At 31.2% G+C, this 17,330-nt stretch overlaps 1 protein-coding gene across 1 annotated transcript in view; it reads left to right on the top strand.

Moving 5' to 3' along the window:
• Positions 1 to 1,824: 1,824 nt before the first annotated feature.
• The window catches only part of LOC110030070 (zinc finger CCCH domain-containing protein 45), a 38,575-nt gene continuing 23,069 nt past the window's right edge, over positions 1,825 to 17,330 (top strand). Inside the window, exons 1-4 of the mRNA XM_020732617.1 lie at positions 1,825 to 2,402; positions 8,380 to 8,811; positions 9,920 to 10,082; positions 10,356 to 10,466. Coding sequence (XP_020588276.1) covers positions 2,017 to 2,402; positions 8,380 to 8,811; positions 9,920 to 10,082; positions 10,356 to 10,466 — 1,092 coding nt within the window. The 5' untranslated portion in view covers positions 1,825 to 2,016. The remainder of the gene's footprint in view (positions 2,403 to 8,379; positions 8,812 to 9,919; positions 10,083 to 10,355; positions 10,467 to 17,330) is intronic.

The following is a 17,330-nucleotide window of genomic DNA, read 5'->3' as shown; positions in this document are numbered from 1 at the left end:
TATATGATTGTACTTAGTTGGATGGAGCTTAAAATGATGTAGGGTTTCTTTATCTCATTTAAGGATGTCAGGGTAATCTAAGTCAGTAGGAATTACATGCTGGGGTTGCACTTGTAATATGTATGAGAGTTTATATGATTGCACTTAGTTGGATGGAGCTTAAAATGATGTAGGGTTTCTTTATCTCATTTAAGGATGTCATTATTTTTATAGCATGAGGTAATGAAATCTAATTTAAATCTTTGCTTCATGTAGATGTTGGCCTTGAGGTTGGACAATTCATGTAGAAATTAATTGTCGCATGTGTTACGTAGTTTTATTATTCTTACTCTTATATTTCATGTACTTAAAATTGCTTTTGGTGGCGAATAGACCAATTAGTCTTGTGCTACACTTGCAAAATAAAACAATTATTGTTGAGTTTAAATAGTAAATCATTCTTATGTTATTATTATTATTATCATTCTACATATAATCTCTTACCTTTGAACATATCCGTTTTGTAATTGCGGTGTCAAGTGACTTTATTGTATAGCTTTGTGTAATTTATTGAAACATTCATATTACTCACTTTAATAATTACTTATTCATAAGTTTAATGTTAAATAATTTACCTTAAGTAACAATGTGTTACATTGTTTCATTTTTATATACATTTAACTTCCATAAATACTATTTTTATTATTAAACAATTTTAATTTTAGTTGACATTCATGTATAGGATAAATTTGAAATCAAGCTAAACAAATTAATGCACATTCGATTCACCCCTTCTTGATAGGCCATCAATTAATAAATTTTTGGGTCACTAGAAACGATTGATCACAAGTAATCTTTTTTTTTGTGTATTTTTACCTTTATGACAAAGTTGTCAGAAATGACTTATAAAATTAAGGTATGTGGATATTTCAACAGTTCTAATTAGTTGAACATTTCATAGATAATTTGTATAGTTTGAAGTGTGTGTTGATGTGCTTCTTGTATTGAGGAAAAGTTGTGGGGCAACCTTGCAGAACCCTCCTCCACGCATTGTTGGTGTTAGACGCAGGTGATCATAATTGCATGTTAATGAGATGGATTGCCTTCTCCAACTTCCATACCAGTAGGGTAGGTAAGTCTAAGATTTTTTTCATAAAATTTTATTTGCTCTAGATTGATGATATTTTTGAGTTATTTTGAGTTTTTTTAATATTTGAATTAAACTTAGAAGATAAAGAAGCATTTGTAAGATCTCTAAATTATGCTAAAGTTTGTTCTCTTATATAAGAATTTTAAGATCCCAACAATAAAATGATTTAGTTATGCTTTCATTACCCAAAGTTCTAATTGGACATAAATAACACAAAGAAAGGATCAAGCTTGCCTTTTTTTATTTTTTATTTATTTATTTTTTTAGGGACATTTATATGCATACCATCCAATTTCTATGTATTCATATATCCTATGCTTAAACTCTTTCTCTTATATTTATATCATCTAAAATTTTTGTATGTATGACATAAAAAAAATATTATTATTTTAACATTGAAAAATAAAATGTACATTTTTATGTAAAGATATATATGTAAAAAATAAGAATTAATTCACATGAATGTAATTCTTACGCTTCTCTAATATTTATGTACGTAAGACGTACGCTACGTACGCAGAGTTGCGTGCATATTAGATTATTCAGAGGGTACATGTAAGTTAAACTTCGATTAGAAGAAGAATTACAAGAGGTATAATCTAAATATAATTTAGTTTTACCCTCCCAATAAATTAATATATTTACACAATTCTGCCTAGTTAAGCAAATATTTCTCACTCAATTGTGGGCGATGTCTTGATCTGTTTTGGATGCTCCATACCGTACTACACTCTCCTCTTCAGCATGCTCCTCGCCAGCTCGCGCGGTTACGAAAAGCTTCAAACCCTAAAACCCTAAACTGATTCCAACCTCAAAATCACCCACACAGCGGTGCAAAAAAGGACTTAGACGAAGCAAACCAATTGCTAGGGCTTCTCCACATTTCAATGGAGGACCCGGAAGGGACCCTCAGCTTCGACTTCGAGGGCGGTCTTGATGCCGCTGCCCCTCTGGGCCCTGCCGGCGGATCTGCGTCTTTCATGCCCTCCGACCCTACCTCTGCCCCAATTGCCGTAACTGCCGGCAACATAGGATCCGCAACCTCCGAATCAGCTGCCGCCGGAGGGAATATTTCAGGTCGGAGGAGCTTCCGGCAGACAGTGTGTCGGCACTGGCTCCGCAGCCTTTGCATGAAGGGGGACGCCTGCGGCTTTCTCCATCAGTACGATAAAGCCCGGATGCCGGTTTGCCGGTTCTTCCGCCTCTACGGGGAGTGCCGGGAACAGGATTGCGTGTATAAGCACACGAATGAGGACATAAAGGAGTGCAACATGTATGCTTCTCAAGTTCATTTACCATTGATTCGTGTGGATTCTTTTATGTTTTTTGGTTTGTGCTGTTGCAGTATGGCTGTTTTGGTGAAGAGGTTGTTCGCACTCTGTACCTTGGTTTTATGGTGTTGTTCAAGTATGCTTCCCTTGTTGTTTTTTTGCCGATTTATTGTTGATTCAGTGCTTTTGAATTTTTTTTCTCCTAAACAAAAAGGCAGTGGTTTGAAAACAATGGTGTATTTCTATGCCCAACATGCTTGAGCACCATACTTCGCCACTCTTGATGTTATGTTTTGTCGAAGGCTGATATTAATCTGCGGAAATTGGCGGGGTAAATAAATCGATGTAGCTTCTAGGACTTTATGATGGATCTTTGTTTTTGTTGGAAAATAGGATCTCATTTTACCAACTGAAGTGTCAAAGTGTACCATGGCTTGATAAGCAGGACTATCTATGAACTGCTTTTTCAAATGATCTGTTGATTCACCAAGTAGATTAGATTCCATCTTAACGTTATTTTCTTACTGATAATTTGTTACCCATAACTAAAATCATATGGTGAGTTTGTCTGATATCCAACACTCGAGTTTGACCTCACTTCTAGCTCATTGTTGAAGATGTAAGAGAATGTGTAACATGTGCTGAATCAAGATACACCAAGTGAGGACAAGTAAATTGGGTGTGCAATTTTTTTGCTCTTTGGATTTTTCTTTCAAAACTCTTCATAACTCAAGTCTCACACAATTCAGTGCCATAACTATAATATTATTTTTGATTAAGGTAATTGATGTGCTACTCAAACATAATTACACACACTTGTGGTCAACGAAGTTGATCTTATAAATTTATCATCAATATTAAGTAATGACTTTTGAATGATTGATTAAGTAATACAAATGATTAATGTAAAGGTACAGCCATAGAAGATGAAGATATTATACTAACTTATATGATTAATTATACTAAGAACCAAATTCATATATTCACACAACAAAGATTTGAAGTGAAGTAACAAAGCTGTGATTTATATAGAGAAATTGAATTATTATGTGCACTAATGAAGATTACTTTGCCGCTTTAGAATCAATTAAGTTGATTACTATTGTAACATTAGAGCATAAATAATAGGTAAAGCCAATGGCAAAAAAATTTAAATAAAGCGTGAAATGAATACAAATGATATTTATATGGTTCAACCCATCCAATGGCTTGCATTCATGCCTAAGCACCCTTTGTATTTAGGATTTCCCCAAACGTGTAGATCTCTCATTCACAACTTGTAGGTGGAGAAGCCCTTGTAATCTTTTCCTTTATGTTAAAGAAAATCCTCACACTCTCTTCTTGATTGGGAATCATAAACCAACCTTTTTCATGGGAATTGACACCACCTTGAAATAAATTTATAGGAACATGTTTTTATAAAGTAATCCAACACTTTGGTTGTGACGAAGGCTATCACCAACCGTTGTAAGGATTAATGCATTATATAATTTTGATACAAAGTGATTGCAAGATAGCTGCAATGAAATTATAGATATAAAATTCCTAATTGGGAGATGTTACTCTAAACTTGTTCTCAATAGTTTGGAAGGATGAACAATTTTAGCTTTTCTCCTTGCAACTTTTTCTTCTAGAATAAATTGCTTCTAATTCAAGAGATCATAAAACCTTTAAAATTAAATCTAAGAAATCCATTGAATCCAATAAAATAGTTAAGAATTAAGCTTAAATTCATTAGTTATAACATATTTTTTGCATTAATTTAAATGAATTTTTAAATATATTAAATAAGCACAAAAAAATTGGAATTCTTCGTGTAGGAATATAGATATGTTAATAACATATTATAAAACTTTCAGGCTTAAATAAAGACTAAATCTATTTCTAAATTAATGAGATATTTGTTTACATGTTAAGCATAAATAAAGTCTAAATCTATTTGTTTACATCTTTTTACTATTATTTTAAAAACTAAAAAGACATCTAATGAGTGGAGAAAGAGTCTATTAGTTCCTATTTTTAAGAATAAAAGAGATGCATGAGTGTGCAAATTATAGAAGAATAAAGTTAATATTTCATATATTATAAGTTATAAGAGAGAGTAATTTAATATAGGTTACAACATGGTATAAAAATTTCTCAAAATCAGTTTGGATTCATGCCGGACAAATCTGTTATGGAAGCTATATATTTATTGAGAGTTTTACTGGAGAAGTACAAAGAGAGTAAGGAGGATGTACATATGATTTTTTTTTTTTTAATGTAAAAAAAAACTTATGATAAAAAACTTATGATAAAGTTTCAGGAGAAGTACTTTGAGAGTTTTAGAAAGAGATGTGTTGATATTTCTTATATTCAAGTTAATAATGATCTGTATATTAGAGTTGTTTTTTGTATTCAAACACAATAAGAATTAACTAAATATTTTTCTATTTCAATTGGATTGCATCAGAATCAACTTTAAACCCATATCATTTTGCGTTAATTATGGATATTCTTACAGAATATTTACAGGAAGATGCATTTTGTTGTATGCTTTTCACTGATGATATCATTCTTGTGGATAAGATTAGAGAGAGTTAAGGAATAAAGTAAATTACGGAGGTCAACTTTAGTGTCTAAATGCATTTGTTTGAGTAGATCTAAATTGAGTAATTGAAATGTAATTTTAGTAGTAGTAGATCTAATGTCAGAGTTATAACAATGGGTGATCAAGTCATTAAAGGGGTGGTTGTTTTAAATATCTCGGGTCTATTGTTTAAAGTAATGATGATATAGATGAGGATGTTATTAGTAAAATTCAAGTTAAATAGTTGAAGTGGAGGGATGCATCATGCCTATTGTGTGAAAAAAAGTGTCGTTTAGGCTTAAAGGAAATTTATATGTGATGGTGGTGAGACCTACAATGCTTTATAATACAAAATGTTGGCTTGTATAAGAGAAGCATACAATTAGGTTGTCAGAATTCCAAAATTCGCTGTTTTGACTCCAAATTTTATCTTTTTTGTCATTTTTGCTCCAAATACCTAAAAATGATATACCTGCAACAAAAACATGAAAATGTTGGCTTGTATTAGAGAAGCATACAATTAAGTTAAGTGTTGTTAAGATGAGAATGCTTAGGAGGATGAGTGGTTGGCTCTCACTTAAAGACAAAATGCGGCATTAATATATTTGTCAAAGGGTTTGAGTAGCTCCAGAGGCAGAAAAGATTAGAGAGCGTTGCTTTAGATGGTTTGGTCACATTAAATGTCAATCATCTGATGACCCAGTTAGGAGAGTAGATGTTTTAGATTTGACTATATTAAGAAGGGTAGAGGCATACTTAAGTAATCCATGGGCCATATGTTAAAACTAGTTTAAATTACGAGACATAAGTTAAAACTGGCTTATTTTGAGACGTGTTTACTTGTTAATCTTAGATATTTTGCTTATTATTGAGTATTTATATATTTTATATGATATTATTTTGAAATATTTTTTATTACTTCTAAATTTTTTATTGGGAGGAAATCAAACTTAAATTTTCATCATTGAGGATTACTTTCAAATATTTTATTTTTTCATATTTTTAGTTAATATAGGGTTTTAAGTTTGAGGCATATGCCTAAATAATTTTGGAGCATTTGCCTCACCTCCTAAAAAAAAATTTGAATATTTAATTGTGTGTTTTTAAACTTTATTTGCAATTAGTGGAATTTAAGAACTAGAGATTTGATGAAAATCATAGGGGCGTTACTTTATTTTGTGATAGTGGTCGCATTGGATTCCATCAAGCATTGACTTTTTTATAAGACCTACAGTGGTGATAAGCAGTGACAATCTCTTGAATATCAATAATTGTAGGTAAATACCTATGTTGAAGGCAGCTTATTATGAGTGGTGGAATAGTGTGAGAAGTTATGGAATGATGACATTTGGTTATGTTTCATAGTAATCCCCCACTTGTATTCAAAGATAACTAATGGAACCGAGTATTGCCTTGGTGAATATCTCCAATAACTTCCACTTACAAATATTTTAGGTATTGGGGACCTTTCCCTGTTAGATTATTTTTTCTTGATTTGAGAAAATGATAAGAATTCTACTGAGTTTTGAACATGGTTAAACTATTGATTTAACTGAAATGTCCAATTTTGTTGACTTAAATGTAGGATCAACTTGACAGTTTTGTGTTTTTGAAAATAATGGACATCATCTTATTAGCCTTCTTCATACTATTTAGAGCCAACTTTATAAATTCTCATTTATCATTTATTCTTTTTTAGTGATGTTTATAATGTTAAACCTATTCTTCTCAAATGCTCTTTTATTATGACTCCTTGTTTTTTCTATTCCTATGTCACTATCTATATCTACTTATCTTATAGTTGTGTTTTTTACCTTTCATTGCACATATCCTCACCATTAATTCTATTTTCAACTACTTTATATTAATGTTACTCTAAAATTTTCTATTATATATTCATTTTTTAATTCATCATTCATAATTTTGCCACACAGACATTTTAACTTTCTCATTATGCTACTCCTAATTTAATTATCAATGACTTTTCAATTCACTAACGCTCAAATTCATATAACATAAATGATCATGGACATCTGTATACACATCCATGTTATCATCTTATCATATTATGTGTTCAAGATATTTTTCTATTTTAATAACAGTCTTAACTAAAGTCATATTGTCATCTATTTGCAAAATTCATTCATCAAAGCATCTCATTTGGATTGCGCATCTCTATATACAATATAAAAAATATATGGACTCAATGCTTATCTTTGATTAATTTTATTATAATTAAAAACCTTTGATTACTTGAGAAGTCGTTGCTTAATTATACATTTCTTTAATAATTTAAACATATCTTTAACACACCCAATAAATTATGTGTTAATTATGTTCCTTCTAGGTTGTATACTTTTCAGTGATAACACAAAATCACGATTATGTGTTAATGCAACTTTATATTCAATTGCAATAATGAGCAAAATAATAAGACCATGCCAACAAATTTAATCCAGTGTGCTAGTGCGCGAATGACTGGTCATTTATAAGGTAGAGGATAAAGCATCTAAATTTAATGAGAATATAATATTTATTGGATTACCAAATACTCTGAAGGAATAAAATGAGCTCAAAGGGGGTTATAGAGTGAAGGAAAGAAAAATCCGGGACAATGATAGAAATAGCAACAGATATGGCTTAATTGGCCCATCATCACAGGTTATCAAGTGCGAAATGAATTCACTGTGAAGGTATTTGACCCAGCACAACTATATATTCCATCAACGATCATCAATTCTATTATCCAAAATTAATTAAATGATGTCAAACTAATGAAAGAGAACCAAAATCTACTATAAAGACTGTTTCTAAGTAATGGATTGGATGATGCATGACTTGTAATTCTTAGAACTGTAAGAATTTACCTACGGAAGAGGGGAAAAGATAATCCAGTTAGCTGTAACTAGAGCTATTTAATTGGACTTAGTTTTCTGTTTGGGTCAAGGCTATTACTACCTATCACATGATGACCCCTAAGCTTATTAAAAATTCATCCACTTAAGAAATTTTATCTTAGGAATGATATATGCATCATAAATTGTCTGCTCCTAAGTAATTTTTTTGTATGCATGTTAGTTTGGTCATGTTATGAGAGTGCATCAGCACTTAGGAGTCTTGATTGTTGGTAAATTCTATTATGTACCTCATCCAGGAGATAGAAAGAGTCCTTATTTTTATTTTAAAAGTGACTTTAGAGAGTCTTAATTTTTATAAAAATATTTTCATAGATTTATTTTAAATTGGTTATCAATTTTCAGCACTGCCATTGCCAAGTCTGAATCCCCGATGTTAAAAATGGAGAGTTGCGCTAGGTAGTCGACGGTCATCGTAAAATTTGTTGAAAAATCATGCATTAAATCCTTTAGATTATTGTGTAAATGTACTGATGCTCGGTTCCAATTATGCAGGTATAAATTTGGATTCTGCCCGAATGGTCCTGAGTGTCGCTATAGACATGCCAAACTCCCCGGTCCTCCTCCTCCTGTTGAAGAAGTCTTTCAGAAGATTCAGCAGCTGTTCAATTATGGTTCTTCAAACAGATTTTTTCAGCACCGGAATACTGGGTATAATCAACAGATGGAAAAGTCTCAACTTCCTCAAGGTTCTGCTGTAACAAATCAATCAGCTGAACTCAAATCTCCTGGTTCGGTTGAACCGCTAATTTCACAGCGGCAACCCCAAGGTCAACAATCTCAACAACAAGAAACTTCACAACTACAGCAGCAATCACATCAACTGCAACAACAGAACTGTAGTGAAAATCAGGTCCAGAGCATTACCAATGGCTTGCCTAATCAACCTAATAGGACAGCATCACCTCTTCCTCCAGGGCAATCTAGGTGTGTTTGGAGTTTCTAGAACAACCCAGGATTTGTAAAAACTTATTAAGACATTTGTTTCGGCGATCTATATCCTAAAGGATAACTTGTACTTGGTGAAGATTTGTTTTTGTTATGTGATACTTTCTTGGAGTTGCATATTCATCTTTGTAGTGCAGAGCCATTCTGTCACTCTTTATTTACCCGCTTACTTTTTAGGTGTGATATCAATTATAGTGCATTTAGCTTTGTATTTTTCTGTTCTTGTCCAAACCTTTAATGACTACAAACATCAATCAATTCAAAAAATGTTTTTACTAGATCAGAATTGATTTTTTTGTTTGGATTGGTTTGTATTTAAGTCTAATTTGTTAGCTGAATTTGGGTCTAATTTTTTTATTGGTATGTTTGTATAATCTAAAGTTCTAAAGTAATTATTTGTAGCAGTTGTTAATTTGGCGATTGGTATAAAGCATTATTGTACGCGTTCATTCATCGATGCATGTTACTTTTGTGTGTCCATCTTTGTGACGCAAGCATATGATTTTAAGATTAACTTTGGACATAGTATTTGGCTCTGTTTGAGTGAACTAAATTCCATAGGTGTGAACTAGCCTGAATAACCTGTTCCAAATAAAGTTGGAATAGGAGCCTACCTAAAGCTATTCTAGAATATGATTAATTATTTTGTTCAGTTCAGGTTTGGCAGGTTCTTCTTTTCTTGCGTTCAAATTTCTTTTTTTCTCTCCTTAGCAATAAAAGGGATTGGGAGGGACCTTTTGAGAATCTCTTGGCCATAGGATCCTTTGGCATACTAAGGCACAAGTTGGCTAATAATCTTTACATTGATATTTTTTGTGATGTTGTATTCTAGGTGGCAGCTTTCACCGTTGGAATTAATGGAATTCAACATGATTTTCTCTTGAATGTAGGCAATTGGCATTTCTTTGCTTGACTAATTTGTTGGTTTTTTTTGTTGCATTTTTAGAGTGCTGCATACAATATTCAATAAGTGCTATTTTAAGCATGACTTTTTTCCATTCTCATGTAAGTTCATTTCAATGGATTTTGGGGGTTCTTCCAATTTGTTTCTAAGAAATCCTTTTCATTTTGAAATGTGGAAAACTAGGTACTTTATTGTTAAAAGTTGCAATCGTGAAAACCTGGAAATTTCTGTTCAGCAAGGTGTTTGGGCAACCCAAAGGAGTAATGAGGCTAAACTTAATGAAGCATTTGAGTCTATAGAGAATGTTATTTTGATATTCTCAATCAACCGTACTCGACATTTCCAGGTAGGCATGGTCATGCCAGCTTGTACCTTAAACACTCCACATATCATTGGATCATCCATGAATTTGGAATCAAGTGCAAATGATTTGATATTATATTACAAATTCACTTGTTTCCAATTTCATCCATGAATTTGGAAGGATGAATTTGGAATCAAGTGCAAATTCATCCATGAATTTGGAATCAAGTGCAATTGATTTGATATTATATAATACATTCAATTATCAGAATTATTGAATGGTTAAATGTTAAATTCTTGTCATTCGATTTTAAAGGGCTGTGCAAAGATGACTTCTAAAATTGGTGGATTTATTGGTGGAGGCAATTGGAAATATGCACATGGAACAGCTCACTATGGCCGGAATTTCTCGGTCAAATGGCTAAAGGTATAATGTCCATTCTACCTTAATTGTTTATCTTTGTAGCTTTCTTAATATTTTTATGTTTTATTTTTTTTTTAATTTTTTCTTTCTTTGTACTTGCGTCATTTCTTTTAAATTATTATGCAACGTTTTATTTAATAAATTAATATGAAGTCTTTGAGGTTTGGGATCAATTACATATAGGCCATGAGTTTTCATGTTTCTCATTTGGGTCTTGAGCTCACGTTTGATTATCAAATCTAGGTCTTTTATGCTATTTTTTAGTATTAGTTGGGTTTGAATGAGTTACTATATTACCTTGTACTATGCATTCAGTCATGTATTGCCTCACCTGACTGCTACTAACATTCTAATTTCTTTTGACCAAATCACCTAGGACAAAGTCAGACTTGCTCAGTTGACAATAAATCTTGATGATCTTGTAATGCTCTTATCATAAATGAAGATAATCATCCATGTAAATTGAGGTTTAAAATTACCTTATTGGGTGTTGAGGTGTTTTTCATCCGTGAGGTGTGGTGATACTTCAAGGCATTTTGAGTCGTAAGCCTCATAATTAAAAATTGCTTAGAGTTAAAATAAAGTTAAGAATTATTATATTTGTATCCTAATCTATAAATATATTATAGAAAGATATTAGAATCTTAACATAGGTAACAAATTATGCAAGTCAGAAAATATTATGTAACAAATTGCGTAAAGAGAAGTGTAGTGTATACATCAACTAATCAAAATAACATGATATGTCAAATGAAAGTAACACATGATTTATGAATGCAAAGTAAAACAAATTAGTGTCGCATAATAAATTCTCACTTTTGTTGTCCAACATAGCAATATTCATAGATCCTAGTAAGAATATAAAAAATAATAAAAAATTCGTAACACTATCTCTCGGGAGGTATTTATTGTAGTTACCATCATAATGAATATCTCTCTCCTCTGCTTCATCTTCGATTAACTCCAAAGGTCTCTCATTTTTACTCATTTTTTTCAATCTCAATTTTTTTTAATAACTAATTGTAATAATTAATAAAAAAATTAAGAATAACAACAACAAAACCTTTATCCCACTAAGTGGGGTTGGCTACATGAATCTTTTTTCTCCGTTGCGTTTTTTTTAGTATCATATTTTCATTTAATCCTAATAAATTAAGATCATTTTTTATACAATATGCCCAAGTCATCCTATGTCTTCCTTTGTCTTTTTTAACATAAGTCGAATCTAAAACATCTACTTTTCTAATCAAATTATCAGATGGTTGATATTTAATGTGGCCAAACCATCTAAGACGACTCTCTCAAATTTTGTTTGTCACTGAAGCTACACCAACCCTATCATGGATATAATCATTTTGCATTTTGTCTCTAGGTATAAATCCACTCATCCACCTAATCATTCTCATCTTTGCATCACTTAACTTAGTTTTATGTTTCTCTTTTAAAGGCCAACATTCATCTCCATAGAGCCTTGCAGCTCTCACCGTCATCTTATAAAATTTTCCTTTCAGTCTAAGCGGAACTTTTCTATCACACAATAAACTCGAAGCATTTATCCACTTCAACCGACCAACTTGAATTCTACTTATAACATCCTCATCAATATCATCATTACTTTGAACAAGAGACCCGAGATATCTAAAGTGTTCACACCTTTTAATAATTTGATCAGCCATCGTTACATTTCTATCACTACAGCTACTACTACTAAAATTACATTCCATGTATTCAGTTTTAGTTCTACTCAAACGAAGGCCTTTAGAATCCAGGATAGACCTTCACAATTCAAGTTTTTCTGAGTTTTTTCTTTCGTCTTATCCATGAGAAGGATATCATCAGCAAAAAGCATACACCAAGGTACATCCTCCTATCATCAACAAAAAACATAAACCAAGGTACATCCTGTAAGTGTGTCCAGTAAGACCATCCGTGACTAAAGCAAAAAGATACGGGGTTAAAGCCGATCCCTGATGCAAACCAACAGAAATAGGAAAACATTTGGTCAATCCTCCTGTTCGAACACAAGTAACAGTTCTTGTATACATATTTTTAATGACTTGAATATAAGTCATATCAACACCTTTTTTCTCAAGAACTCTCCAAAGGATATCTTTTCGATTCTTATTATAAGTTTTTTCTAAATCAAAAAAAGTCATATGCAAATCTTCCTTATTATCTTTGAATTTCTCAATCAAACCTCTCAATAAATGTATCTAGCTTCCATAGTTGACCTGCCCGACATAAATCCAAATTGATTATGATAAATCTTTGTAATAAGTCCAAACCTATGTTCAATCACCATCTCCTATAATTTTGAAGCATGACACATCAACTTAATTCCTATATAATTGACACACTCTTGTGCATTCCCTTTATTCTTAAAAATGGGGACCAAATTACTCTTCCTCCACTCCTCAAGCATCTTTTTAGTTTTCAAAATAATATTAAAGAGTTTAGTAAGCCAAGAAACTCCCAAATCTCCTAAATATTTCAACACTTCAATTGAGATATCATCAGTTCTTACAGACTGTCCACCCTTGGTTTTCTTAAAAGCCTCAACTTCTTTTTTACTAATGCAATGGTAAAAATGAAACATTTTATTATTATTAACGATATTAAGATCACTTAGGTCGATCGTATTCCTTAAAACTTCATTAAAAAGCTTATTAAAATAACTCACCCACTTATTTCAAATATCTTTTTCTAAGAAAAACACTTTGAGTTAAATCTTCACTTTTTTTTCCTCTTTGTTTAGCTAGTTTATACATATATTTTTCACCTTTCTTTGTTTCTAATTTATTATAAATATCACTTGAAACAAATTTTTTAGCATCACAAATTGTTCTTTTAGACTCCCTACGGGTTGTTTGATATTTTTCCTAATTCGCTAAGCTTTTACATTTAAACCAATTTTTATAACAAATTTTCTTATATTATCTTTTTTGCATTTTATTATTCCATCACAAACTATTTTTATTTATAGAAATTTTTTCTTTTGATTCTCCAAGTATAACTTTTGCCACTTGTTTAATTGTTTTTGTTACTTTATCCCACATAGAATTTGCTTCTTCATGAACATCCCAAATTTTGAAATCTTGAATTTTACTCATAAAAATAATTTTATTTGTTTCTTCTAGGTACCCCCATCTAATTCTCCTACAAGAATTCCTAGTATTCTTTATTTTACAACTCTTCATCTTAAATTCTAGAATTAACAATCGATGTTGAGTACTTAAATCCTCACTTGGAATGACCTTACAATTTTTATATTTTCGACGATCTCTTCTTCTTATAAGAAAATAATCAATTTGTGTTTTATTAGCTCCATTCTTATAATTAATAATATGCTCAACTCTTTTCTTAAATAAAATATTATCAATAACAAAATCATATGCTAAAGCAATGTGCTAAAGCAAAATCACTCCAAAACCGTAGCCACTATGAATATTTCAAAAATCTTCTACCACTCTACCGATATGTCCATTTAAATCTCCTCTAATAAAAAATCATTCTTCAGGAGATATCATTTGTATTAGACATTCTAAGTCATTCCAGAATTTATCTTTAGAACCTATATCTAAACCTACTTGAGGAGCATAAGCACTTCTAATATTAAAAATCTTAGCTTAGTATCAACAATAATCTTATAATCTTAAGAGCTATAATTCTATCTCCAACTTTATTAATTTTTACAACATTAGCTTTTAAGCTCTCATCCATAATTACACGTACCCCATTTTTAGTGCAACTCTTACTTGAATACCAAAGTTTAAAACCTAAGTTATCAATCTCCATAGTCTTTTCTCCAACCCATTTAGTTTCTTGAACACGTAAGCTATTTATCTTTCCATGAATCATAATATCAACTAATTCTATTAATTTATCAGTATGAATATCTTTATTCTAAGATCTTATCCTAATATTAGTTTCATGGATTAGCTTTTTTACCTGCATTCGTCCGTAATATGAAAATATTTGCTTATTTGACACTACAGCTGGGCGCCGGTGTAGCGACCCTTGCACACTTTTCACTATATTCAAACCATACAATGCGTCGCTTTCAGGAGATGTCTTATCACTTACACAATGATCAAAAGGATTAATGTCATGATTTTTTTGACAAGTTTTTACGCTGGTTGTCGACTACCTAACGCAACCCTTCACTTTTCATATCCGGACTTGGGACTGACAATGACAGTATTAATAAAAAATAACTAAATTAATTAAATTTTAAGTCAACTTTAAAAACTTAAATTCAATAGATACCTTTTTTATCTTTTGTTTTTTTCGTGCTAGATATACTAGTTTTATTTCCATCTTTATAGAAGAAATCAACATTCAAATCTTCTTATTGAAACTCATATGGTGTGACCTCATTGTCATCATATATAAATTATTTATCATCTGATGACATGTTTTCATATAGGAGGACATTCTCATCATCTTACAAACCCTTTTTTCTTCATTTTTTTTTAGATTATTGTCTGCATAATGTACACTAAGGAGTGCATACTTACGTTTGTCAGATAATTTCCTTTTTTGTGTGAATTTGGTTAAATGTGATCAAGTTGCTATCATATCCAGATAGCTAACATGTATATTCCAATATCTTCATAGCAAATACCTTAGCAACAGAACCCTGTAGCTCTAGAGTGTCGTCAGTTATTGGATCAAATATTCAGACAAAGGAAATAATATAGTTAGAACTTAAACATTTAGAATTTGGAGTATCATATTTTATTTCAATGAAATCATTAAATATTAAATATTATTTGAAAATATTTTGTAACAGTATCTTTAGTTTGCTACAGATAAATGAAACAATATCAACAGTTACTTTCTGAGTTGGGTCAATGGTGAAGCCATTTATGTAATGGTATAACTCTACCTTGATCCTAGGATTGGTAGACTTGTTTTCGGTATTTTAGGGTTAAGAAAATATCTAGCAATATGCAAATGACTGTGGAACTGAAACTCCCAGTTTCATTGATGATCCCAAATCTCCCTATAACTGGCCTCATCTCCTCCAAAGTTATGGCTATTACCTTACTGGACTTGCCCCAACTTATCTTAGGATTGATATACTTTATTCAGTATTTGAGGGTTAAAGAGATATCTAGCAACAAGTAGATGACGGGGGAGCTAAAACTCATATCTGTCATCAATTATCCTAAATCTTCTCTTAATTTATGCTCTATTAATTTCTTGGCCTTATCCATTGCATTGTAAGCAAAAGCTTGCGACTGGCTTTTTCTCTATATCCACTGTCCTCAAAATTTAAATTACTGGTCTTATAATTGTTATTGCATATTCAATACTTGAACAAAATATTTCACTTAAAATAAAATTTTTGACTCTTTACTTCTCTACTTTTTTTTCCCACGCATAACTAAAGCTCTTGAGTAGAAGTAATCACTGCCTCCATTAGTTGTCTAGCTTTCAACATGCTTTGTGGAGTCAAATAAGATGTAACAAATCTTGTTGTGGCATAGCGGGTTCTTTTTTAGAAATTTTTTTTTTCAAAGGCAATATCCAGAAAAATTGTAAATGGATTTATTAATCTTTTTTGATTTGGTCAAGTGCATTTTAATGCTAGAATAAGTTGCCAAGCTTTTTTAAAATCATGTATATGCAGTTTGTAGCACAAGGTGTCTAATATAGATGTTTTTCAATTCTTTATCAAGTTATTCCCAAATCCCAGCCGCTCTATAAGCTTTGACATTATTTGTCACAACCTGGACCATCAAATGCTTTTTAGTCTCCTCTACCATTTTATAAAACTGTCCACAAACATAATTTGCACCTTTCAACTGAATAGATTCATCTACATTTATCACGAAAATAACGTCATAGGATTATTAATTAAAGTGTTAATCAAAGTTTAATTATTGATATCAGATCACCCATTAGACATAATTGTTACTTCACTTTGACTCCCAAGTCCTTTTATTATTCTCTATGCCTTCTATGTATTACTCAACTCATTTTTCAACATTCTTACCCATCATATATGCTTAGGGGTTTCAAGCCTCAATCACTAGCGCTTATGGAGTGGATCATATTGAAGTAAGAAGGGAAGTTGCCACATTGAATGGAATGATATTTTTATTGAAATATCTCTCAATATTCATGCCGACACATCTGTGTGCCTGTTTTGCATGCTTTAGGAACATTTTTTGAGCATGCTTTGAGAACATCTTTTGAGCTGTAGTTTTTCGTCTTCATGACCGTGATCTCCCTATAGTAACTGCTAACATAGTAGTTTTCTTTCATGCTTATAACTCATTTGACTACATTCTCACAATAATTAGTGTTGTAATTGAGCCAACGCAAACTGTGTATATTACGAATTAGCTTATATTATAAGTTGTTTTTGTTTGGCTCTTGCTTGAGTTGAACTTTCACATGTATATTCATACTTGCTAAATTTATAATAAATATACTTGGCTTTTTTATATTATTTAAATGAGCACTTCAATAAGTTAACAAAATAGTAAAAAATTGAGTATGTACTTGACTTTTAATATAAAGTTATCAACAAATAATTTTACAAATCTAAATAACCAATCAAATAAATTTTGAATTATTGTCTTACTAGATTATAGTAATTAAATAAGATAATATATACCTTTTAAGTAAACTTTGTGTAAATAAATAATTTAAATAAGTAAAAATAAATTAGGTCACTGAAATAAAGAAATGAGAAAAATTGTGTTCAATTATATTACGTATTGATATTAAATTATAGGGGCATTTACATACATACCACAATTCTTATGTATTTACATACCTAGCTCCTAAAGAGTCATATGTACATGCATATGACTCAAATTTATAAAATCACATAAAAAATACTATATCACAGTC

This window comes from Phalaenopsis equestris, unplaced genomic scaffold (genome assembly GCF_001263595.1).
Source record: "Phalaenopsis equestris unplaced genomic scaffold, ASM126359v1 Scaffold000648, whole genome shotgun sequence".
Taxonomy (NCBI): domain Eukaryota; kingdom Viridiplantae; phylum Streptophyta; class Magnoliopsida; order Asparagales; family Orchidaceae; genus Phalaenopsis; species Phalaenopsis equestris.
Note: the sequence above shows the minus strand (reverse complement) of the source record. Positions and strands in the feature narration are given on the sequence as shown.